We start from the raw sequence: 23,064 nt of genomic DNA on the forward strand, positions 1-23,064 counted from the left end.
TGGGTGGTGCAAGCACAAATCATTCCTGAATAAGTAACAGGTTGTTCTTTTTAATTTTTGTATAAATAAGGTGTTTCCCAAAAAAAAAAAAGATACAAGAAAAAGGGCACACAGGCAAGTAAAAAAACATTCTCGCTGGCACAGGTTCCCCACCCCATCTTGCTCATGTACAGCAAAATCCATGGGTGCAACAAGCAAAGATGGAGACCCACAGATCTCAAACAAATGGGGTTACATACAGTAAGCTGCATGGTGGGGTTTGTTCCAAGGCAGTTTATTCCTTCTGAATGCAGGTGGTGCAGGGATCTGGGTGCCCCTTGTGCCCATTACTGAGGCAAGTCTGTACATAATGTAACTGTTGCTGGGTGGGTGGAGCTCCTTTATCTCTGTACATGGCGCACAAAGGCTTGTACCAGCTGGATGAGGGGCTCCTGGGCTTCAGGGACCACCTTTGCAGCCGATGCACCCTTAGGCTGAGGGGAGGGCATGAGGCCGCCGGCAGGAGACGAGGGGCCACCTCTCCGGAAGTAACGAGACAGGCTGGACAGCAGGGTACTCTGTAAGGAAACAGAGGCATTGTTGTACAATGGAAAGCTAGCGCTGCCATATTTGCTTCCCTCAGGCAATGCAAAGACGTAAGTTCTTGTGGGCCCAGAACATTCCTTCTCTGTATGTGGGGAGCTACTACATTGCTTACCATTAGCTAAGGGTGCTTACATATGCATCAACAGCATAGCACCCCTAGTGGACCTAAAGTGTACTGCATGTAAAGGGACCATTAGAATAAAAAGCAGCTTGCACTCCCGTGGATCAATAGGAACATACAGAGATAGATGACTAATGCTCAAGTGACTGGCAACCTATGGCATGTGGTTGTTGGCTGCTGTTACTGTCGCTGTAAAATAAGCATTGCTCACCAGCTCCGAGCTTAGTTCTTGCTTCATGCGCTGCTTGTCCCGGGGGTGAACGGAAGGGTCCCGAAGGTAACGCACAGCTTGTGATATCAACAGGTAGAAGCAGTTCTCCATAATGAAGAGCAGCAAAGACCTGGGTGGAGAAACAGTTCTGACTTTAGCATGATCAGTTAACTAAGCACTGCCCTAGCCTTGTAACCCCTAGCAAAAGATCAGTTCACTTTTACTAGCCTAGAGCAGTTAGAATCAGGAAGTATAAATTTTATTGGTTAGAGGGGACTCACTTGATGTTCTTGTTGTCTACTGTGCTGTTGGTCTCTCCCAGTACTTGACCGAGGGGGTGATCTTTCTTTTTATCCATCTGTGGGAAGGACAGAAGCAATATAGGGGTGGGCTACATGATAATATAAGTAAATCAGAGGGGAACACATTCCCAAAAAAGAACTTTCCAATATCCATTCAATTATTCTCCATGCAAGCAGTGGTCAACACAGCAGTGTGGCCAATCACATGATATCGGACTGCACACTTACCTCTCCCAGCATGCTCAGCGTTACATTCACGGTAGCTAAAAGGGTCCCAAAGGAAGGGGTAACGTCTGCATCAAAAGCTGGTGTGGTGAAACTCAGTGCAAACAGGAGATTATATTGGGCCAGGTCCAGAGGCTGCAGAAATGGGGGCAAAAATTAGCTTTATTGTTCTAACAATGGACCTAAATAACAGCCCAGTAATGAAGAGGGGACTTGCCTGAACCTGGAGGATTTGGCAGAGGTCAGGGGTAAATGCTCGCAGGGTGGCCAGAGTTTTGCCCAAAATTTTCAGGAGGCTGTGCTGAACAGAACGCAGTTGCCTCAGCTCCAGCGCCTCACTCTCTGCTGTCGGCTGCTTAGATGGCGTCTGGGGAGTGCGCTGCCCACGAGGGGTTGCAGTGGAGGACATGGTTTCTCCATTCTTTATCTAAAAAGGGAACACACCATGTGAGAGAGGGCTGTGTGTGAATGCCAGGGTGCTTAGGGTGCCACTAACCTGTAGGTAGTGCTGCAGCATCTTGCGGCTGTGCAGGAGAGAGGTGCAGGCCTGGCACAGGTAACAGAGATTCACCTGTGGTACGAGGAGAGGGCACAGATAATGTACAGAGCCCAACCCAATGGAATGTGCTGCACGTTTTGCACAGGGCTCGTATTGAGCCCAACAAAACATCTCTCACCTGAACATCCTTAATCAGCTGCGGGAGGTGGAAATGCCACTCTTTGGTGAAGTTGGAAAGCTGCAGCAGAAAGCCCACCGTATGATCTGCCTCTTCCAAACAGGCCAGGCTCGGTACGGTGCGCACAGCGCCCAGACACTGGGGGGATGAGAAGGGGGACACAGGGTTATGCTGCAGCACGACACAAAGGGGTTCTGTTCAGCATTGGTCAGGCTGGTACCTGTAGAATCCGTTCCTGATGAACTCCTACAAAGTCCAGCGCCTCGGTCAGGAAGTTGTACCTCAAGGTCTTCAGCAGGCGCTCCATGAGTGACACAGTAAGTCGGTAGACCCCAGGCCAGGAAGGGGCATCCAGGGATTTGCGGAGCGACAGAGCTGGCTGAGCCTAAGTGAGGGGAACACGGCTGAGTGTATTAAACCCTCAAGGCTGCTGTATTTCACCGACTGGCTCGACAATTACTGGCTAGCAAGAAGGTGCAATGAATCGTTTCCAGCAGGGTATATATTGACACCCCCCGCCCCCCCATACCATTATAGCAGTTCCCAGGCTGGGGATGCAAAAAGCTATTGGAGGGCCCTGCCTTAAGTCCATTTACATAAATGCTTATGGGTAGCCCAGGACTATATCATGATGACTTATGCATTGTGACCATGCTACAGATTAAGGGGTCCCTTACCAAAAACCCTGAAATGTAATATTCCATGTCTTGCACAGAGAAGGCATGATTTCTGACTACTGCAAGGAGCATGGAGCTATTCAAAAGACCTCAACATTTGCATTGGTGAATCCTAAAGCTACAGGCCCCAAGAAGAGAAAAGAAAATCTCACCGTACTGGCCCCATTGGAACTCAGTTGGTACACGCTAAGAAGAGGCAAACACACAGTCTGAGTGACGCCAGCACCTGCCATGGCAGCGGCTCCCTGCAAAGCACCAAGCACAACTGTTACTCTTGCTCAGGACACTTGAGTAGGCAAGCAATATTGCAGCTCCAAATGGTAAGCAGAAACACAGATATGATAAGAATGGTACATCCTCTTTGCATGGAAGGCAATCAGAGCTGTCACAGAGAGGGTTTATATGCTGCTGTACAGCTTAGAACAGTGGTTCTTGAGTGCTGTACAGAGATGCACCAAAGATATTTATGATGATAAAAATTGCTTGTAGCCCTTACTGTATAGAAAAGATTGCAATGTATCATCCCAAGAAGATCAGGGGATGGAGATGAGAATAAGCTCGCAATATCAGGTACACAAACAATAACTTTCACTGCCATAAAAAGGTACCCAAATGAGCAGTAAGCACCATGAATAGGGCTTACTGCCCGTTTCTCTTGCTAAAGAGTGCAGAATAGTGAAATTTAAGTGTCTAGAGTAATTGTGGAGGGCAGAGAAGCTAGTTAATCGCATTACCAGTCCACATTTATAATTAACTCCTCTTTATCTGTAAGCCTGAGGCACAGGCAGCGAGTGGGAGACAGGAGATATAGACACAAAGCTTATTGCCTATTACAGATGGCAAGGGGTAATAAAGAGACAATCATCCTTTTTATTTAATGAATAGGCAGAATACTAGGAATGCCAAGTTTGACCCTGGCCAACCGGCACACAGAAGAAGTTCTGACCTGGTGTGTTTTTGCTAGAGTGAACAGGAAGTGGAGAATGGCTTCACAGAAGTGGAGATTCTGCTTGATGCGCAGGCTGACCTCCAGGGCACTGAAGAGCATGGGCAGAACTGGAAGCTTCCTGAGTACCTGCTGCCACTGGTCACCCTCCTCGTCCGCCTCACACAGTCCCTTGGCCAAATGCAGCCCCAGCACGCACACCTTTATAGGGTAAAGGGAATGTAGTTAGTAAGCTGGACTCCAATGATTCAGTTATGGAGGATTATGGGTATATATTCTTGGTATGACCACTCACTCCATCACGCTGGTCCTTCTGCCGGATCCGGCCTGTGTCCTCGGTCTCCATGCTGTCCTTGTCCTCGGATGCGTCGTTAGCGGGGACCTCTTGGCGTGTGTGATCCACAAGAAACACCACTTCTTCCTGCAGGGTCTCGCACACATTGAGCACCAATTGGGGGTACTGGGGGATCTCACTGGCTGTGGTTCCAGGACAAAGAGCAGAAACAGACAGATGAACCAATCAACCTATACAAGCTGTTAGGTAATTGTTAACGGGGTTACTAGGATAGGGAATGTTTCCCCTTTATTATTGCACAATGCCACATTATTGGATCCCCCCACAGTCCAATTATTATGCTAGAATCCCCTTTACCTTTCATTGGCTTTATCTCTAGCGCAGAGATGAGGGCGGCAAAGACTCGGGCTTTGGTCTTCTCCACCAGCTGCTGATCTTTCTGCAGGACCCCCTCCAGAATCTGTGTCAGAGAGCTGAGAATGTCCTCAGGCGCTGCTAGGTCACTGCCAAAAAGCAAGCAGGAAGCAGGTATTGCTAAAGGCTCAGTAAAGCTATGTATAAATTGCAAGATTTGCTTATATGCCCAATGTAGCTGATGGAATACTTTTGGCCCCAGGCCACCTTTACTCTCCATTGCTAGACTTCCACATACTGGAGGAGAACATGGAATTGCCCCGGGGCTGCTGGCGATTGGAGAGGCAGTGTCCTATATGCTCTTACAAGTTATATCACTATTTAGTACCAGCAACCTACACTGCTTGGATTAATGAGGGTGTGGAGGTGCAAGACTGCTGAGAAGGGCACCTCTGCATTTAGAGACAAAGTGTAAAGCTGAATTTGGGTTAAAATACTTATAATTAAAGATAGAGAATGTAAATATATAAAGTCACCTTTTCCACCTCCTGAGTAAGATGATCATCACAGTGCAAAGCATGGAGCCGAGGTGCAGGCAAGTCATGGATCTGGGAACAAGAAGCTAAAGCAAAACAGAGATGCTCGTCAGAACCAATGACTTGTAATAAGGGCCGCCATTAGTAAATTTGGGGCCCCCCATAAACACAGCTGGTCCCCCATCTGAAGTAGAATTCACCATGCACAGTATCCCCTCCTCCATGGCAGCCCTGCTTATAATAAATAAAAATGGGATGTAGAGTGAGAGGCATAAGCGCCACCAACGCATATTGCGATTCCTGCACCCAACATATTTCTGAATAGTTGTACTTGGTACTCCTCCATGTATCATTAATAACATACACTCGTTTTAATGAAGTGATTCTTAATCTACGGCTTTGGGCTCAAAATTGGGTCCCTATGCTGTTGGAAGTGGGTTCCCCCTGCTCTTTAGAGTGGGACATCCCCACCCCCCTCCTGTTCATAGCAGGTACCCACTGGCCTTTAGCGTTAGCACCACATTGATTTTTTTAAAGCTCAATGCTTACCTTTTAACAATGTGAAAATACCGTGCTTCAACAAACAATAAGTTATTCCAATCTACTTCTTGGGTCACCAAACAGATTCCAAGATGAATTTATGTCCCCTAGGAAGAAGGTTAAGAAACCCAGGACCACTATAAATTGGGGGGGGGGGGGGGGGTGTTATATTTCAGGCTTCTTCTGTGTCTGAGTGATTATGCATGGCAGTTTGGCCACAGCACAGCCTTGTGCATTTATGGATATGCTCCATACTTACCAGAGCCTGAGTGCCGCCCAAGACATCCTTAAATAGCTTCTGTCGGACCTCAGGATTGGTCAGGTGCATTACATCTGCCTGCAATGACAGAACCGGAAATAAGAGGTGCATTGTAGTACTAACCCATGTTACCACATGGCCTAGATTCATTGTATTAAACTCCCCCTTATCTGTAAAACAAAGACATAGGCTGCACTTAGGCTTCCTTTATAATGAGGTAATTTTCTCTATTGAACCTGATTACAGTAGTAAGTGAAGAGACTGAATACTCACATTGTGCGTGGCGACCATGAGAAACATCCGCCAAGCTGACAGCAGCTGCTGATACTCAGTGAGCGAGTTACAGGCCCCCTCACTCTCAGCCACCTGGCACACCAAGGAATGTACGTAGTTAGACCAGTAAGTGAATCGCTCTTCCTCAGAGAATTTCTTTAGGATCTTTTTCAGGGAGTCACCAAGAGAACCCCTGGCATAAAGAAGAAATAAATAAGCAATGAAGGCCTCAGCCAAGGCAGGCAATATGGCTACCCCACGTGCATATTTAAAGCACAAAAAGCTATGCCCCTCATTAAAGCCTCACCTCACTGCATAGTAAATCTCGAGGCAAATAATTTTCATTATGAAAGCGCAGGTCTCCAGGATGCTCAGCTGGGAAGACAGGCAAGAAGGGAAACTAAGAAGATGATCCCAACGGTGATGCATAAATTCACCCATCACCCACCTACTCACCTCTGAGGATTCCGATGGAAACGCCAGTGTCCCAAACAGGGGGCTTGTCAGGTTCTCCCAGAAGTTGGGCCTGTGGGAAAGCTCACATTATTGACACCTCCAAACTGTGTAAGAGTCCAAAACTCTAGAGATCAGTACTGACTTGGTTCTGAGCACAGTCATGGCGCTGTCCCGCCGATCCTGCCAAAGGGCGTGGAGGAAAGCGATGGCCGAGCGGTGGAGCAGAGGGGCTCCCCAGGAGCTCTCGGGATCTTGGGAATCAATAAGCTTCAGCACAACCTGCAAACAGCTCCACTCCCCGAGGCTGTACTCCTAAGGGGCAACAACGGGACATGGAGGTGCGTGGCCCATTGAATGAAGGTAACCCTTTCTCTTAGGCCGAGAGGTTTTGCTTACCTTTGAGCCCTCGTTTGTGTCCTTCACCTCTAAATTGAGGAAAAGCTCAATGAGTCCAGGCTGCGTCTCCACGGCAACAGTAAGGAATTCCAATATCATAATCTTGATCTGCATGTCCTCAATGTTATCCCGCAGGCGGCTCAGGAAGGCATCCCTAATGGCGGCTGCATCACTGCCCAAACAGGCGTACACTGACATAGGTGCCACCTGCAGAAAACCAAAGGCATTTGGCATGAAACATACCACCTGCGGCATCTCATTGTTTCGGAATAACATACAGAAATTATTTGCATCCTCGAAGAATGGCAATGGAACCTACCATGGCCAGGCGTTTCAGCAGCTGGATGGCCAGCCGGGGCAGCGACGGATCATATTTGTGATAAATATATTTGGCCAGGACAGCAATTAGATTGTTCCCATGAGCTCCTGGCATTAAAGAGAATTAAACAGGCATCAGACTGTCAGTTGTTTTGAGAATATTGCACTCTGCTATTAAGTACTAGCAAGGTATTAAAGGGGAAGTAAACACTTCCCAGAAAGTTTACAGATTCCATTACAACCCCTTAAAAGAAGAAATTTTCTATCTGTATAGTTGATTCTATTATTTAGAAGATATAACCTGCAGTGCATGGCAACAGTGGCTGAACTACCGGGGGCACAGGGGGTACACCCGTGCCCGCTGGAAGCTGCATCGCAATTAATTTTAATGCGGGCATAATTCTTAAAGAGAGAAAACAATGCATCCTGGGAAGGACAGGGGGACCCAGTTGCATGTTCCTGCACCAGGACACTGGAGGCCCTAGGTAAGTTACTGCAAGGCATATAAATATTATAGTGCCGATTTAACTCACCGTGCTGAGTGAGTGCATGCTCCAGTGGCGAGATGGCACTAGAAAGGGGCTTCAGTCTGATCACATTATTGGTGATGGAAAAAGCCAGTTTGATGGTTTGCATGAGCATCTGCCCTTGGCCCTCTGTGCCACTGCTGCGCAGGGAGTACAAAAACATCAATATTAATGAAGAGAATCATCAAAGCTGGGAAATGATCACTATAGCTTCTAAACAGACCTCTCTCTTATTGGTACTGGTGGGTTACCAGTTTCACTAAAAGGAGGCCGGGCACTTATATGAGGCTATAATGGCTACAGACATAGCTCTTCACTCACCTCCCAGCCTGAGTCAGCATGACCGCATTGAGCGTGTCCACTCCGACCCCCATGATGTTAATGACCGCCTGTCCTGCCTCAGTGTTTGTCAGGCTGAAGATGCACAGGGACTGCAAGTTTGGGGTGCTGCGGTGACAAACATCAGAATGAATCGCTATGTACAGACCATTATCCAATAAGCAGCCAACAGAAGAAGTAAAAGCTAAAGCCTCACCTGGTGCTCTCCTCTTCCTCAGGGGATAAGTTGAGGATTGCATGAATCAAACTCAGGATCTGGAAGCCTGAAAATTAACAAAGATTTGTGGGTAACTAAGAGAAGCCAGTCTGTATATTTCCAACAGTGCAGCAGTGCAGCTTGCTCTGCTTCAGCTAGTCTTCTTATCTCTTCCACGCAGTTCTCTTAAAGGCTTTCTCCTCTGCCAACAATAGAAACCCGCTACCATACATATGTTCCCAAGTAACTCACCAAGTTGTTCTCTCACGCCGTGACTATTATAGCGCCACCTGTGGTAGTTAGGAAGCATTTCACGCAGCACAAACAGGATACAGGGCACAAGGCCCTGGCTTTGGGTGCTTCCCAACTGCCCCTGGAAGGAAAAGACAAATGTTTAGGCACACACGATGGCACCGTGCAAATTGAATAGATAGTTATTTAAAATAAGAAACTTTACCTTCACTAAGGTGGTGACCAGACGGAGAAAAGAGAGCGTGATGCTGTATTCCCCTTGTGACTGCTCAATGCCGAAAAGTGAGCCGTAACCGCCAGCATTCATCCCTTCAGTGCTGCATGATTCACAGGGAGAAATTAATAGGGTGATATTCTGAGAAATTCAGCAATTGGTCTTGATATTTTATTTTTTTTTGTTTTGTTTTTTATTTCAGCAGCTAATTTCAGCAGTTATCTGGCTGCTAGGATTCCAATTACCTTAGTGACCAGCAGTTTGAATGAAAGATATTTATATGAAAGGACCTGAACAGAAAAATAAGTTACAAAGTAACAACAACAAAATTGTAGCCTCTCAGAGCAATAGTTTTTTTGTTTTCTAGGGTCAGTGACCCCCATTTGAAAGCTGGAAAGAGTCAGAAGAAGGCAGCACATAATTCAAAAAAATATAAAAAAAATAATGAAGACCAACTGAAAAGTTTCTTAGAACTGGCCATTCTGTAACATCCTAAAGGTTAACTTAAAGGGGTTGTTCATATTTAAGCTAACTATTAGTATGATGTAGACACTGAGACAATTTGCAATTGGTTTTAATTTTTTATGTTTTTTCAGTTATTTAGCTTTTTGTTCAGCAGCTCTCCAGTTTGGAATTTCAGCAGCTAACTGGTTGCTAGGATGTTGTTTGCCTTAGCAACTATTCAGTGGTTTGAAAGAGAAACTGTAATATGAATAGGAGAAAAAAAATTTAAGCTCACAGAGCAATAGTTTATTTTTGCTTCCAGGGTCAGTGACCCCATTTGAAATCTGTGATCCCCAACCAGTGGCTCGGGGGCAACATGTTGCTCACCAGCCCCTTGGATGTTGCTCTCAGTGCCCCCAAACCAGGTAGTTATTTTTGTATTCCTGACTTGGTGGCAAGTTTTGGTTGAATAAAATAAATAAAGCCTCCTGTAAGCTGATAGAGGCTGCCTGATCTTAGCCCTTATTTGGCACCTCCATTAACTTTTATGATGCTTGTGTTGCTCTCCAAGTCTTTTTACATTTGACTGTGGCTCACGAGTAAGAAAGGCTGAGGACTCCTGCCTTAAATGAACCAGAAAAAAAAAGCAGAGAAAGCGCACATGAACACCTTTATCTTGAGAAGGAATTGCCCTGCAACAGTTACAGTATGAGTAGAACAAATTGCCCCACCTTTATAAATCACTTTATAAAGACTGGGCAAATGTCCACCTGGGCAGTCACCTATAGCAACCAATCATTGATTAGTCTTCTTCATCCAGCTACAGGTTGAGCAGTGAAGGCAAATATTTGATTGGGCAAATTTGCACATTGATAGCTACCCATGGCAACCAGTCTTCATAAATTACCCCAATGTGTGCTCAAGAATGCCAACATCTAGTGCCCTTGCCTTACCTAATGATGTGCCCAGAGACAGGATTTGCTGCAAAGGGCAAGAACCCTGTGTGTCGTAGGTCTATCCAAACCTACGAAAAGGAAGGAAAGCAAAATAAAACATTTATATAATATAAAACACAAACAGCTCCACTATGACATTGCTTATGCTTGGAAGTTGGCAGTGCCCACCTTTGCAGGCATACGTGTGGCTAAAGCAGCGAGGCAGTCAACACAAGAAGAGAGGAAATCCATCGGCGGGTTCATTACTGTCGTTAACCTTACAGAAACGAAAATAATAAATCAATATCATTGTTAGGTCATTGGCACAGAATAGCGCCATGCTGGAATGAAGTGGCACCCCCTGGCGTACCTCTGTAGGAGCATGTAAATCCGGGATGTGATGGGCAGAAGACAGTCAGCTATGGACAAGTCTGTGCTGATAACCTTATGAACTAGGTCAATGATGGGTTTCACCCTTTGGCACTGGTGGATCACATCTGGTAAAATAGACAAATATGGCCGGTTATTAGGCATGAGGGTAGGGGTGTCGTGGGAGGGGGGTTAAATAGACAAATATGACCAGTGGCCAGTTATTAGGCATGTGGGTAGGGGTGTTTGGAGGGTATGTACATGAACCTAGTCTCACAACAGTAAAGTAAACTGCTTACCAGCTGTGGACACAACATGCAGCAGCATCTCGATCTCACAGGTAAACAGAGTCCAGCAGCTGTAGGAATACTCCCAGCGGACCAGGAAGCCATGTTCATCGGCCATCACCTGCCCTATGGTCCCTTGAGGGATGCGCAAGTTTGTTTGTCCCAGTCCTACAGAGCAAAGTAAGGAATTATTAAACTATAGAACATGGAGCCCATAGGCAAACATGTCATGCACTAAAGGACTGTCAACTACCACAAAACTACAAATACCAGCATCCTCTACTAGCTCAGCACATCACTAGGGAAAATAATCTCTGTGCAGGGCAATGTTTCATTAACAAGAAAGTGGGGTGCCCCTCATTTCTTACCTAGTGCATACAGCACTTTAGGGGTCTGTCTCTTCCATAGTGTCTCATCCTCGTGCGAGAGAATATCGTGAGGCTTGTGGCGGTAGTGCTCTGTGTAAGAGGACATCCGGTCTAGAAAACTGTACACCTGGAAGCAAAAACCTGGGTTATACTTTTGCAATGCTCCATGTACAAAAAGGAGCTAAAGGTTAAAAAGAAATAAACCTTAACCTTCTTTGCAGAAGACTTGGAGACAAGCGCAGTGAAAAGCTTCAGGAGAGGCGAGAGGTGAAAGGGGAACATCCCAACCACGCTGTCCAGAAGGATCCCCAGGCCTGCTGTGGGTTCCTAGCAGCAGGCATAAATACCAGTTAATAGGACCATATAAAAAGGCATTGGCAGATGTGCAACTTATGGTCAAAGGAGCTTAGCACTCACCATGTTCCAGAACAGATCAGGCAGATTCGGAGCAGCAAACACCTGGAAAGCTGTGTCTACAAGATCCTACAAGGAATGATCATAATACTATAAAAGTAAACAAAATCATTCTTCCCCTCCCACACATATGTATAAGTAAAAAAAAAAGTAGAGAAGGAATGTTCTGGGCACTAGTGATATATAAGTCATGAAATATTAAACCTGCACTGAACCCTAACCCGAAAAACCTACACCTGACCCTAACCCTAACCCACAAAATGTTGCCATTGTAGGACCCGCACTGTACCGGTACCCAGGTCTTTCTGCTATGTACCCTACTTCTGGCTGCCAGGGAAACTTTGGGAACAGAAATATTAAACCTGCACTGAACCCTAACCCGAAAAACCTACACCTGACCCTAACCCACAAAATGTTGCCATTGTAGGACCCGCACTGTACCGGTACCCAGGTCTTTCTGCTATGTACCCTACTTCTGGCTGCCAGGGAAACTTTGGGAACAGAGGAAGAGTCTACTTCCGTAGTCTGACCCACACCCAACCCGAACCCGCAATGATCATGCAAAATTTCAACCTTAACCCATCTGACCTAAGGATCAACCTGCATTTCACTACTGGGCATATAATAAGCTCTGCCCTGACATTGCACTGTAAGTTACAGCGAGTTAACCACTGCCTATATGAAAATATTCAGATTTGATTCTCTCTCCTTCCATTGGTAAACATAGCACTGTTACAATAGGACGACAGAGAACAATTTATTTTTTCCTCTTCCTTGCAGTCCAAGAAGGACAACAAAGCTGCTGGCGTCCCATGCATAAGACATAACGGAAATAATACAACGCTGGCTGTAATAAAAGTTGTATATTTCCCCTCTAATTGGGTGCAGCAGAATGGGACTGGCTCACTCACCTGCTGGCTCTGTAAGACTTGTTCCTCTAGGTTTGTGAGCACAAAAGTCAGGAAGGTGTAGACACACAAACAAGCCGTGCTGGTCGTACACTACAACAAAAATATAGAACAAGTGTCTAAATAATAACACAATGGATAAAACTTCAGGCTTATGCAGTATGAGAAGTCCAATAACCAGAAAACAGCAAATATCCGATTGGATGCATTGGGAAACAAAATTGGGACAACATGAATGAGTAAAGCTTACATTATTCTCCCCACTTCTAAGAGATTGAAGCATTCGGGTTAAGTACTGAAAGATATGGAGCTGGATGGCGGTGCTGCCCATTTTACGGACAGTGGGGGTAACCTTGTCAGCATTCAGAGCAAAACGCAGCAGGGCCCAGGCCAGCAGCACAGGTCCATGGTGTGGGGCGTCTCCCAGCGTAACCAAAACACTGTCCATCTCCTACAAAACAAGATGGGGCACTGGAAGTGAGCATAGCAGGGAGCAAAAGTCCCTTAGAGAGCAGAAAGGGAAGTCTCCTCACCTTGCAGACCTGCTCCTCAGAAGAAAATGGATGCTGCTCTGTTTTATCACTGAGAGAGCAGGTCATAAGAGTTTCAATGTCTAGCGCTTCCAAAAAGATTAAAACAGAGAAGTACCTGCCAGGAAAAAAATGGGGGCAATCAATTCTGTAACCTTTCCTGCTCATTCACAGACCGCATTCATCAAACATGGCTGCACTTACCCGATTCTCTCCACCAGAGGGTCCATTGATGGTTCTACAAGGTGGCGGTTTTGCAGCCTGCACCCGAAGCCTTGCTCCTTGAACAGTTTGGTCAGTGCTAGCAGGTCGGATGGGGAAGCAGCAAAACAGGCAAAATATAGGAATATGATCTCCAAGAGCATGGCCTGCTCCCGCAATCGCTGCACAAACCACCGGGACACCTGGCGCTCCGTCTGCGGGTGCACAAACTGCCTTGTTACTGAAGTATGGGGTACACCTTTTTCTATACAAGCAGTATGGCCTCTATACCAACACTAGGCACTATAATCTGTAATTATTTAATGGCACTCTTGCACCTACACTGCACATACACCTGGAGGGCTGTACAGCAAGGAGGGTAAAACAGCCTTAGGCCCAAGGCTTGCTGGGTAAGAGATATATATGTGCAAGTCCAAGTACCTCACTTTGGACTCAATTCTGTGAAGGTCAACAACAAGTAACAAGTTTGCCCCCATGTCTTGTAACCCATAGCAGATATTTGCCATCATGGTTGCTCTTGGTTACAAGAACTCTTGCTCAAACAAGAAGAGTATGGTTGCTAATAATCATATAAACAAACTCACATGCATGTAAATAAAGGCAAGAAAATGTAAATATACCATGAAGTTTCCATGTGTTTCCCATGTTGGGGCCTCCTCCCTGCAGAGGCTTTCAAACTGCTTCAGGTACTTGCCGAATAATTCCTTCTGCTCCATCATTTCCACACATTTGGAGAATTCTGCCTAAAAAGGCAAATTGCAGAGATGTCAGGATGCAGGCCTGGACTGGGTTTCAAAACAGGCCCTGGCATTTCAAGTACACACAGGCCAAAACTGCCCCCCACCAGCCCAATAATTAGTGACTGTCTATGGCTTCTTACAGCAGCCCCTCTGGCATTTGCCAGAATCCCCCGACTGCCAGTTCGGGCCTGACTGAATGTAATTGGTCACATGGCATATGCGATGTGGTCCTGATGAAGGGCTCTCTGGTTTGTATAAAAGGTGCTGCTGAGGTAAAAGTGAAACATGATTAAAGGTCAATGTTACTGTTTATTTAGGGGGCGGTTGTGTCTGATCCAACAGCACAGAAAGGGTTAAAGGGGTAGGGGTACAGGGGTATCAGAAAAGCCTTTATTTGAATACCTGAAAACAGGCAGTAAGGGAAAATATTCTTACGCTATAGGGATGCTTGTCATCCTGGAAATAATTCAGAATGTACAGGACACAGCGCAGCAGGGAAATTCTCTCTTCATAGTAGTAATCTACCATCTTTCAGCCAAAAAAAAAAAAAAGCAAAAAACAAATGAAATAAACACGATTAACATATCCACAATAACTAATACAGCTGAACATTACACTCGCCTTCAGCATCAGTGCTTGACTCTGCCTCTCATCTTGTGGCACACCCTGCAGGAAGAAACAGGAAGTACATAGAAGATTAAAAGCATCAAACACAGTTAACATCTGCTGCCCCCAGCCATGATTTTTACCTTTACAGATTCCTGTGTCCCTCTGTAATCATACAGCAGGTAAGTCTGTAACAGCTCCACGCTCTGCTCTTCATCCAGGCCCTAGGGGAAGCCACATACAAAGGAAGCTGCTTTAGCCTGTGTTAACAGTTACAAGCATTTGCCAGCTATATACTATATGTACCACAGATATTCTGCCCTCACCAGAAATTTGCTGAGTCGCAAACCAAGCTCCTGTAGGGCAGGGGACAGATTCTTATTGGCTTTCACTTTGCCTGTGGAGCTTGTGCTGTAAACATGTTACATATATGTGTATGAGTGTCATAGATAGACAGATAGACATATAATACACAAGAGCCCTGAATATCCTGTAAATTATATCCTTATGATGCATAGTGATGCTATCAGTTATAATCGGTGCTTAGTGGTGACATTTCTGTGAAGACTCACTAAAAAGTGTGATTTATAAATAATATACCCTCTGTTTTAAAATATAAGGATATTAAAAGTCACTTGTATAAAAGCATTTTGGCCTTTGGCCTCGTCCTTTTATAACATCATGGTACTTCTCTGTGACTTATAATATCCTTATATTCACAATAGGGGGTAAATTATTCACTATATACATACACACGTATTTTTACAAATCCTAATTTTACTTCACTCCAAGGCCCTAACATAGAGCACAGATGATCATGGTCAATACCTGGGGGGCCTGTAGTATGCCAGTCCCTGCAGGAGCCGGTCTCCATATCTGTCCAGCTCTGCTTTGATCTGATGCTGAAACAAAAGAGAAAAGCATGAGCAATTCAGAACTCCGTAAACTACCTAGGAGTCAAGATTACAAAGTCATACATCACGTTATACAATGCCAATTTTTCCTCTCTTTTCTGGCCCCTTAGTAAGTTATTAGAGAACTGGTCTAAATATGCAATTTCCTGGCTAGGCCGGATTGCAGCCACCCAAATGGTTTTCTTGCCTAAATTGTTATATGCTTCCAGAGCCCTTCCCATCTATATTGGCACAGCAAAGCTATCTCACCTACAAAGAACTGGCTGGAATTTCATTTGTGGTAACAAATCTCATAGAATAAATAAAAACATTCTCTACCAATTATATAAACAGGGCGGTCTGAAAAGTCCCGAACTTACAAACAGCTAGAGTCGCCCAGCTTATTCAATGGCACCACACACATAGCCCCCTTAGATGGGTTGAATTTGAAAATGCACGCATATACCCTCTTAAGCTCTTTTCTTTGTTATGGGCAAATCATGTGAACACACAAAAGTATAATATCACAAATCCTATAATCAAATTCCATCTTCGTCTTTGATCTTTTGTAAAACATAAGCTAATCTCTCATACTTCATGCATCCACATACAACTCTTGATTGGAAACCCAGACTTTGTCCCAGGGATAAATGACATATCCTTCAAATGGTGGACCGACAACGGCTTCCTATTTCTGCACAACCTACTGACTCCCCGAGGGCTAATGTCATTATCTCTGCTACAGGAATCACATTCTCTCCCTAATTCCGAAATATTCCGCTATAACCAAATTAAGCATTTTTATAATTCCCAATCTCCACATCAAGCTACTCAGGAAGGCTCAGCATATGAGCTTTGCTGCCATAATCCCTCTCGCTTGAGAAATGCCATAATGATAATTTACTCTCAACTTATAGATGCTCCTAACTCTCTCCTGTAAAGCAGAGGAATACATGCATGTATGGGCGTACACATAAAGAACCTGCAAAAATAGATGCACTTGAAAGGCAAAGAAGCTGGCACTTACCCCATCTTTCATGGAAGAGCGTCCAAGCAGAATGGTCCATAACTCTCGGCTGGTCCTGTCAACACAAACAAGCACATGGTTTTTGTACATGGGTGGAATAAAGAGAATAATACAAGATATATCAGGGTAGAACCTTGGCCCATGACTGGTAATAAGTCAACCAAGATCCCAACTATGAAACAACTGCTACATCAGCCAGACAGCGGGGCAACTCTGCCCTGCCCCCAGCCAGGCAGGGGGGCAACTCTGCCCTGCCCCCAGCCAGGCAGGGGGGCAACTCTGCCCTGCCCCCAGCCAGGCAGGGGGGCAACTCTGCCCTGCCCCCAGCCAGGCAGGGGGGCAACTCTGCCCTGCCCCCAGCCAGGCAGGGGGGCAACTCTGCCCTGCCCCCAGCCAGGCAGGGGGGCAACTCTGCCCTGCCCCCAGCCAGACAGGGGGGCAACTCTGCCCTGCCCCCAGCCAGACAGGGGGGCAACTCTGCCTTGCCCGCAGCCAGACAGGGGGGCAACTCTCTGCCTTGTCCACAGCCAGACAGGGGGGGCAACTCTGCCCTGCCCCCAGCCAGACAGGGGGGCAACTCTCTGCCTTGTCCACAGCCAGACAGGGGGGCAACTCTCTGCCTTGTCCGCAGCCAGACAGGGGGGCAACTCTCTGCCTTGTCCGCAGCCAGACAGGGGGGCAACTCTCTGCCTTGCCCGCAGCCAGACAGGGGGGCAACTCTCTGCCTTGCCCGCAGCCAGACAGGGGGGCAACTCTCTGCCTTGTCCGCAGCCAGACAGGGGGGCAACTCTGCCCTGCCCCCAGCCAGGCAGGGGGGCAACTCTGCCCTGCCCCCAGCCAGACAGGGGGGCAACTCTGCCCTGCCCCCAGCCAGACAGGGGGGCAACTCTGCCCTGCCCCCAGCCAGACAGGGGGGCAACTCTGCCTTGCCCGCAGCCAGACAGGGGGGCAACTCTCTGCCTTGTCCGCAGCCAGACAGGGGGGGCAACTCTGCCCTGCCCCCAGCCAGACAGGGGGGCAACTCTCTGCCTTGTCCGCAGCCAGACAGGGGGGCAACTCTCTGCCTTGTCCGCAGCCAGACAGGGGGGCAACTCTCTGCCTTGCCCGCAGCCAGACAGGGGGGCAACTCTCTGCCTTGCCCGCAGCCAGACAGGGGGGCAACTCTCTGCCTTGCCCGCAGCCAGACAGGGGGGCAACTCTCTGCCTTGCCCGCAGCCAGACAGGGGGGCAACTCTCTGCCTTGCCCGCAGCCAGCCAGACAGGGGACCAGGAGAGTCTCTGCCCTGTCCAGGGGACCAAGTCCAGGAGAAAACACTATCATTTTGCTTTTGCAAATGACTTATACAGTGATTAATCCAGGTCTCCGAACGGCACAACACGGCTTGCTTTCATCTGAAGCATGTGCCCCTGTCAGAGAGAAAATGGTACAGTCCGGTTAGCCCTGAGAAAGTTTCTAACCGCTCTTCTAATGTCAGTGCCGGATATTTCCATTCATATAACCACATGGCCATATAAAGCTCTCCCCATATAGCGCCGGGCTGCCCAGCAATATTCCTATTCCCTGTTGCTTCCCACATGGACTGACTCACTCGCACTGACTTCCCTCTGTCCCCTGGGAACCAACTTCCCTCCCTTCTCCCTTTAAATTCTATATATGCTGCCGCTGCAGCTTCCAGTGTCGCTCGGAATTCACATCCCCTTCCAAAACCCTCCTCTCCCCGGTACCTCCGGTACAGACACCCGGCCGCCGCCATCTTCACGCCCCCTTCACGGCCTCACACGTGACGAGCCCAAGCCCCCCCCCCACTTCTCCAGCAGCGCGGTGCGTATATCACGTGATGCTCCTGCCCTGGCGGAAGTCAGCTGATTGGGTGACTGCACTAGTGCTCCTCCGCCCGGACTAAAGATGGTGGCGGCCAAGGTAGGTGAGAGAATGGAAGCTGCACAAAGATCTTTCACCTTCGCCCTAACCCTGTGTCACTGCTGCCTTGCCCATATATTGCCCATATACCCCGTATGGTGTTCTGCTGCCCGGAGGCTTTTGTTGTGTTGTTATGAGTTAATAGACTGACTCATTGTTTGGAGGGCACTTCCCCTAATGCATTACTGCTGCCCTCGTCCCAAGGAGCAAGAAGGCTTCCGCTAATGCAATTGAAAGGAAAAAATCCTATTTATTGGTTTAACATTATAAACTGTCTGTAGCATACAATGATCTGAATGTGGTGTTACAACCCATGTTACATTAGTAGATATAGTTCTCCTCCATTCTGGTTAATGGGCACTAGACCCTAATAAATGATGTATTTAATCAATATGTTCGTTTTTACCCTGTTCTGGTATAAAAAGGGTGTTTCGTTTGAAAGGAGTCCTGTGTAGCCATGGGGATTGCTGATTCTGGGACCTGTATGGTGGAATGGGCCTTATTTAACTATAAACAAAATATTTCTATTTGATCCCTCAAGTGTATTCTCTTTCTATTTATAATAATCCATGGGCTGGTTTGCTCAGTGCAGTATCCCATAGCAACCAATCAGCCATTAACGTGGACTATTCCTCTGAAGGAAAGAAGAATATCTAAGTTTATCTCTGGTTGGTTGATGGGTCTTGCTGCACTGACTTATTTTATATTATGATATGATTTTCTCGATCATCCAGTGAAAACATTTGGATCAAAGTTAGAATATGGTGCAGGTGTGTTCTGACTGTCCAGAAGAGAATGCATTGGGTCACACACTGGGCATTCACATCCAGAAGCCCCAAGCACTCAACTTATATTCCCACTGCATTTGATCTAAGGTGGCTGACTTGTATAATAAATAAAGGGTAAATCATTGGGTTGGAGAGTAATTTGTTAGGCACCCCCACCCCCCCAGTAATTATAATCGCTAATTGCAAGCACCTGCCCAGGGCAGCAGAAAAGATTGCTGGGAAGGATTGAAATGGAGGGGTGTCTTTGTAACTTACATATGGAATGTTTTGTTTGTAGGTGTGACCAATGACTGTATGTACAAAGATCATGCAAACCAAAGAAGTGGCCATTTGTACATTGAGATTCAGTTAGCATATCGGCACTTGCAGAAGAAAGGAAAGTAAGAGATCTGGCACCCGCAGGCACCATGGTGAATAAACTGATTGTAGCCGAGTCTCTGGTGGTGTTTGGCATAGTCCTAAGCATTCACGCCGTGGTCTGGGACCGCTTCTCGTGGTGCACGTTGGCCCTAGCCATCCAGGCTTTTTACGTGCAACACAAATGGGATCGCCTCCTGCAGTCAGGAGGGGCAGTGTTTCAGTACCGATCATCTGCCAACAGCGGCCTCCTTCCGGCCAGCATGGTTATCCCACTTCTGGGTATAGCAATGAGAGAAAGGTGTAAAATATCTGGAAGTGTGTACTTTGAACGCTTTGGAGTGGTCATATCTGCTACCGGCATGGCTCTGGCATACTTCCTGTCCATCATCGCCTTGGGTATCACTAAACCTATCCCTAGAAACACCTGCATCCTTTCTGGCATTGCCGGCAGTGCCATACTCTACACCATGAAAAATTCCCTGGCGGTCTCTGAAGTCATAGAAGTCCTGGAAGTTCTGCTGATCTTTGTGTACCTCAGCATGATCCTTCTGTACCTGCTCCCACGATGCTTCACCCCTGGGGAGGCACTGCTCATCCTAGGAGGCCTGAGCTTTGTGCTCAACCAGCTTATCAAGTGTTCTCTCACTTCTGCGGGGGGCAAGGGAGACCCCATTGATTACCTCCTGCTGGTAACATTGGTTGCCTTGGTCCTGGTGGGAATTATCTTCTCCATTCTCTTTGTGTTTATGGACTCCTCCTCATGCACCTCCGCCCTGTTTTTCTACATGATGACCACTGTTTTGGCTTTAGGGGTCTTTGTGCCCTGGCTGCAGTACCTGATACGTAGACACCCACTTTTATGGCTGCTTGAGTTTCTGGTGCAGTCCCACACTCGGCTATACTTGCTGGCCTTCTGGCTGCTTCTTGCACTTATTGCGTGTGTTGTGGTTCTGCACCAGAATTCCAAGAGGTCTCCAGACTCAAAGAAGCTTCATGTTTCAACAACGATTCGCAAATACTTCCACTTCCTGGCTGTGGCTACCTACATTCCTGGACTCCTATACGACCGGCAGCTACTGTACGTGGCATCTGTCATTTGCTTGGCAGTGTTTGTACTCCTAGAATACATGCGGTATTTCCGGATCAAGCCCTTTGGGCAGACTCTACGAAACCTGCTGACTCTGTTTCTGGATGAACGGGACAGCGGCCCCCTTATTTTAACACACATCTACCTGCTGCTGGGCATGTCACTGCCAGTGTGGCTGTTTCCAAGGGTCTGTGCCACTTCCCTTACAGGCTCGTCCACGTTACTCCCATATGCAGGCGTACTGGCTGTGGGTGTAGGTGACACCGTGGCCTCTGTTTGTGGCAGTGCTATGGGTGAGCTAAGGTGGCCTGGGACAAAGAAGACCTTCGAGGGGACAATGATGTCTATATTCGCTCAGATCATTGCAGCCGCCCTTATTCTAATCTTTGACAGCAGCGTAAACCTAAACAGCGGCTATGTCTGGATTCTGGGGTCCATTACTCTGGTGTCGCTGCTGGAAGCATTCACTACACAAATAGATAATCTGGTCTTGCCGCTGTACCTCCATATACTGCTAATGGTATAAGGGTGGCAAGAAGAAAACATGGCTCTTTGGCAGAGCATCGGTATAGCCATTTTTAAAAAGAAAAAGTGTATTTTCATTAAAGGGGGCATTTATCCTATTTATAAGTAGCATTTTTTCCCCTATTTATCAAAGAGGTACCCATGGGCCGCCCCTTAAAGTCATGGGCCCGAGGGTTATTTTATGGTAGATACGGCCTTGCTCACCCCTAGCTGTTTAGGAAACACAAATGCTACTGAAAAAGTGGTTATATGCCCCCTTTAATACATCCCTAAATGCTGCTTCCTCAAGTAGTACACCTTTAAATTAACTTTTAGTATGATGTAGGCATTGATATTCTGAGACATTTTTGCAATTTTTTTTTCACTTATTTATCAGCATCTCTCCAGTTTGGTATTTTAGCAGCTGTCTGGTTGCTAGGGTCAATTTTACCATAGTAATCGGGCAGTGCTTTGAATGAGAGACTGGAATATTAAAAGAGGGACTGAACGGGAAGCTAAGTAATACAAATAATAATTCAACTGTAGCCTCACAGAGCAATCGTATTGGCTCTGGGGTCAGTCTGTCTAGGACAGTCTATAACATACTAAAAGTTAACTTTAAGGTGAACCACCCCTTTAAGCAGAATTTTACCCCAGAATTCTGCAGGTGTGTCAGAAAATAATTAAATAAATAATAAAAAAAAAAAAGTGGGATCAGTTGTAAAAGGCAAAACTTTAGGGCTCAGATCATGGGAAGGATGACACAAATAAGGAAAGTATGGACTCTCAGATTTAGGGGAACAATAACAGTGAAAAATGAATGTTTATGGTAGGTCGCACCAATGCCAGGGGGGATGTACCTTTAAGCTTATGGTACACGTGGCATTATGAGCGCTATGCCATCATTTTCTTCCAGGTATCCCCACTGGGTTTGAGTGAGTGCAGGGCCGGAAAGAACGTCTTCCCAGATTTCTGTACTTCACATGCACCCTATTAGACACCATGGAGGCCCCCAAAAAAATGGTGGCACGGTGCTCTGCAAATGTTACTCTGGGCTGGTGCCATTTTTGAAGAGGAGCACTAATCCCTGGTAAGGAATAAATGACTAGAATCACCATGAAGTGTCTAATAACTTGGGACCACCAGTGATTTTAGCTATCTTTGAAAAAGGAGAGCCAGCCCGGGGTAAGTGACTAGTGTCACTGGGGATTGTCTAACAAATTGGCACTCCCCAGTGACTCTGGCTTTCCTTGCCCTTTAACAAGCATACGTTGTAACCCAAGTGCATGGCTCACAGTTTAGATCATACAGATAGGTTCCTTTTCAATACTATTGATCTGGTTGGATGGAAAACCTGGTAACTGAAATGAGTCAGGCAAGATGTGATCAATGGCACATAGATGCCCTGTATGATCCAATGGCTGGCCAGATGTTCAATTTAGGCTGGAATGTGTCTGTATTACTTGGGCAGCTCCTGTACAGGGTTAAAATGGTTTCTAAATTTCTAAGTGCACACATTGTATGAAAGACTACTGAGTATTAATAGGTACAGGACAGTATTAAATCATGCAAGTTGAGCTCATGCTCAATGCTAAATAAATACATTTTAACTGACCTCTCCAGTGATATTAATGCAAAGTTACTGATATGTATAGGGCATATTTATAAAGGAAAAAAATAAACCACAAAATATTATTAAATAGACACAGCAGTGCATAAGTGGGGCTGATTTACTAACATAGGCACTATGTTGAACCATTGCAGAAATATAGAAACATTGGGGTAACAGTAACCCTGCTATAGTTCCAGGGGCACAAATAAACACTCACCCCAAATCTCCTCCCCCTAACTGGCCTTCAGGCTGGGCCCCCTTATCTCATAACAAGGTTACAGATATATAGAAACAATGGGGTAAGAGTCACCCTGCTATAGTTCCAGGGGTACCCAGGGCACAAATAAACA

General features: G+C 46.5%; 2 protein-coding genes across 4 annotated transcripts; one reads left to right on the top strand and one right to left on the bottom strand.

The window, feature by feature from the left end:
* Nucleotides 1-26: 26 nt before the first annotated feature.
* On the bottom strand, nt 27-18,254 carry nup188 (nucleoporin 188kDa). Of its 2 annotated transcripts, NM_001113820.1 has the most exons (44): nt 18,168-18,238; nt 16,443-16,497; nt 15,351-15,424; nt 14,849-14,933; nt 14,666-14,746; nt 14,538-14,582; nt 14,352-14,444; nt 13,797-13,919; nt 13,159-13,370; nt 12,958-13,072; nt 12,675-12,875; nt 12,428-12,517; nt 11,520-11,585; nt 11,313-11,429; nt 11,103-11,229; nt 10,747-10,902; nt 10,449-10,575; nt 10,268-10,355; nt 10,097-10,167; nt 8,691-8,802; nt 8,486-8,606; nt 8,234-8,300; nt 8,020-8,145; nt 7,705-7,838; nt 7,173-7,279; nt 6,854-7,060; nt 6,600-6,769; nt 6,458-6,527; nt 6,309-6,376; nt 6,002-6,194; nt 5,729-5,806; nt 4,930-5,015; nt 4,397-4,542; nt 4,040-4,221; nt 3,745-3,945; nt 2,951-3,043; nt 2,342-2,506; nt 2,122-2,259; nt 1,941-2,015; nt 1,662-1,871; nt 1,448-1,579; nt 1,199-1,275; nt 918-1,047; nt 27-557 (listed from the first exon to the last, which is right to left on the bottom strand). In NM_001113820.1, the coding sequence occupies exons 1-44, from the start codon at nt 18,194-18,196 to the stop codon at nt 381-383; spliced, it is 5,220 nt and encodes a 1,739-aa protein (NP_001107292.1). In that variant the 5' UTR covers nt 18,197-18,238; the 3' UTR covers nt 27-380. The 2 variants fall into 2 exon arrangements, with proteins under 2 accessions (NP_001107292.1, XP_012823401.1); XM_012967947.3 differs by lacking the exon at nt 1,941-2,015 and having other exon boundaries at nt 31-557; nt 18,168-18,254.
* A 22-nt stretch (nt 18,255-18,276) lies between these two features.
* Nucleotides 18,277-22,361, top strand: dolk (dolichol kinase). Of its 2 annotated transcripts, none has more exons than XM_002935505.5 (2): nt 18,277-18,363; nt 19,429-22,361. In XM_002935505.5, exon 2 carries the CDS (start codon nt 19,559-19,561, stop codon nt 21,122-21,124), a length of 1,566 nt encoding a protein of 521 aa, XP_002935551.1. In that variant the 5' UTR covers nt 18,277-18,363; nt 19,429-19,558; the 3' UTR covers nt 21,125-22,361. The 2 variants fall into 2 exon arrangements, with proteins under 2 accessions (XP_002935551.1, XP_004916746.1); XM_004916689.4 differs by having other exon boundaries at nt 18,295-18,367.
* The last annotated feature ends 703 nt before the right edge of the window (nt 22,362-23,064 follow it).

Source organism: Xenopus tropicalis, chromosome 8, assembly GCF_000004195.4.
Source record: "Xenopus tropicalis strain Nigerian chromosome 8, UCB_Xtro_10.0, whole genome shotgun sequence".
NCBI classification, from domain to species: Eukaryota; Metazoa; Chordata; class Amphibia; order Anura; family Pipidae; genus Xenopus; species Xenopus tropicalis.

Coding starts and splice junctions, on each gene's coding strand:
- nup188 (NM_001113820.1), bottom strand. CDS start 18,196: ATGGCGGCGGCCGGGTGTCTGTACCGGAG. Junction 8,803..10,096: donor GTCTCTGGGCACATCATTAG/GTAAGGCAAGGG, acceptor TGAATCATGCAG/CACTGAAGGGATGAATGCTG. Junction 7,061..7,172: donor TGCTGAAACGCCTGGCCATG/GTAGGTTCCATT, acceptor GGTTTTCTGCAG/GTGGCACCTATGTCAGTGTA.
- dolk (XM_002935505.5), top strand. CDS start 19,559: ATGGTGAATAAACTGATTGTAGCCGAGTCTCTGGTGGTGTTTGGCATA.